Source organism: Pisolithus orientalis (genome assembly GCF_024613125.1).
Source record: "Pisolithus orientalis strain OTSU chromosome Unknown F5J12scaffold_26, whole genome shotgun sequence".
Taxonomy (NCBI): domain Eukaryota; kingdom Fungi; phylum Basidiomycota; class Agaricomycetes; order Boletales; family Pisolithaceae; genus Pisolithus; species Pisolithus orientalis.
This window is the reverse complement of record NW_026260807.1, coordinates 1-2,500: the sequence shown is the minus strand read 5'-3', so window position 1 is coordinate 2,500 and position 2,500 is coordinate 1. Positions and strand designations below refer to the sequence as shown.

General features: G+C 46.8%; 1 protein-coding gene across 1 annotated transcript; it reads right to left on the bottom strand.

The window, feature by feature from the left end:
• Positions 1-1,213: 1,213 nt before the first annotated feature.
• Positions 1,214-2,435, bottom strand: F5J12DRAFT_784429 (uncharacterized protein; the record flags this gene model as incomplete). The annotated part of the gene is made up of 10 exons (XM_051743014.1): positions 1,214-1,310; positions 1,362-1,413; positions 1,440-1,487; positions 1,510-1,594; positions 1,640-1,674; positions 1,724-1,741; positions 1,794-2,019; positions 2,046-2,063; positions 2,117-2,201; positions 2,401-2,435. The coding sequence occupies 10 exons, from the start codon at positions 2,433-2,435 to the stop codon at positions 1,214-1,216; spliced, it is 699 nt and encodes a 232-aa protein (XP_051597770.1).
• Positions 2,436-2,500: the final 65 nt, after the last annotated feature.

The window sequence follows — 2,500 nt, the reverse complement described above, 5'->3', positions numbered from 1 at the left end:
TGCATCCAACTGGATCCAAAGCTGACAGGTAAACAGAAAGAAAAGTTTCCCAACCACTGGCCCCAGACTGGACAGTTGGGCCAACCACTTCCAGTCCTGCATGATCAACCAAGGCTGCAGTTGGATGGTCCTTGACAATTTGGCCCATGTCAGTCTGCTGCCAATGGGAAATTGTCTGCAAACACCAGCAAACATCGAGCCAGCACCATGGCCCCTGTCCAAATTGACTGTGACAGCCTGTCACTCATTTTGGAGCAGATGGAATGTCATTTGCAGCCTCTGGTAGGTCAATCGACTTTCATGTAATCCAAATAAATTACATCAGATATTCTATCAGTGTGCCCACCCGACCACCCCTGCTGAGACCATGCTGCACCACTTGAAATGGTGTTCATACCATGGAAACCTCTTCCCCTGCTCTCAGGTTGATAGGTACAGGTCCATACAATATGGGGAATGACAGACAACACAGATGAACACCAGCAAACATCAACCCCTTACCAAAGCCCCTATCCAGGCCATGTCCAAATGCTGGGAGACCCTGGGACCTGGTTCAAGCACATTGATCATCATTCCCAGATTCCTGTATGTCTGTATTACTGCATGTATTACAATGAAATAGAGAATCTACATCAGATAGTATACCAGTATGCCCACTGGACCACCCTGCCTTGGAGCATGCTGGCCCACTTGGAATGGTGTTCGTCCATACAGGCCCACTTGCATGGGTCTTGTAGTACCATGTCCTGGTCCGTCCACCATGACAAACACTGATGAACATGGGCAAACATTTGTGAACATAGGTCCAGCATGGATGGCCCTGAGTAAACATACTGGAGGACTTGTTTACTTGTTTGGAATGCATTAATCAGCTTTTCCAGACTCCCCTAGGTCGATTGCATGTCTGGTAATACAAATAAAATACATCAGATAACATATCAATGTTCCTGTCTGACCACTCTCCCTCATGGCATGCTGGACCATTTGAAGTGGTGTTTGTCCCTCCTAGATCAATTGCAATTGACCTTGCTAGGACATTTACAGGTCCATACAGCCAGACAAACACCAATGAACACCAACGAACATCACTCCAGAAGTGATGCCCCTGTCCACATTGACTGGGACACCTTGTGACTTGTGTGGAACGCATTAATCACTTTTCCCAGACTCTCCTAGGTCTATTGCATGTCTGGTAATACAACCAAAATACATCTTATAACATTCTGATGTTCCCATCTGACCACTCCCCCTTGGAGCATGCTGGGCTGCTTGACATGGTGTTCATCCCCCCTAGCTCAATTGCAATTGACCTGTTCTGAACATGTCTAGGTCTGTACAGCAGGGCAAACACCAACACACACCGAAGAACACTGTTCCAGAACCAAAGCCCCTGTCCACATTGACTGGGACACCCTGTGACTTGTTTAGAGTGTGCTAACCATCTTTGCCTGACTCTCCTATGTCAATTGCATGTCTTGTAATACAACCTACATACATGATATAACATACCAATGATCCTGTCTGACCACTCCCCATCATGGCATGCTGGACCCTTGAAGTGGTGTTTGTCCCCCCTAGGACCACCAAAGTCAACCTAATTTGGACATCCACAGGTCCATACAGCAGGACGAACACTGACGAACACCAATGAACATTGATCCAGAACCAAAGCCCCTGTCCACATTGACAGGGACACCCAGAGACCTGTTTTGAGTGTACTAACCATCTTTGCCTGACTCACCTATGTCTATTGCATGTCTGGTAATACAACTAAAATACATCTTAAGACATACCAATGTTCCCATCTGACCACTCCTCAGAGCATGCTGGATCGCTTGAAGCAGTGTTCATCCCCCCTTGGACCACCTCAATCAACCTAATTTGGACATCCACAGGTCCATACAGCAGGATGAACCCCATCGAACACCAATGAACACCAACAAACACCAACAAACACCAACCCACACCAATGAACATTGATCCAGAACTGAAGCCCCTGTCCACATTGACTTGGACACCCTGTGACTTGTTTAGAGTGCACTAACCATCTTTCCCAGACTCTCCTAGGGTCTATTGCATGTCTGGTAATACAACTAAAATACATGATATAACATACCAATGTTCCCATCTGACCACTCCTCCTCGGAGCATGCTGGATCGCTTGAAATGGTGTTTGTCCCCCTAGGACCACCTCAATCAGCCTAATTTGGACATCCACAGGTCTGTACAGCAGGACGAACACTGATGATCACCAATGAACATTGATCCATAACTGAAGCCCCTGTCCACATTGACTGGGACACCCTGAGACCTGTTTCAAGTGTACTAATCATCTTTTGCTGACTCCCCTAGGTCTATTGCATGTCTTGTAATACACATAACATACATAGTATAACATACCAACATTTCCATCTGACCACTCCTCCTTGGGGCATGCTGGACCCCTTGAAGTGGTGTTTGTCCCCCCTAGGACCACTGCAATCGACCTACTTTGGAGATC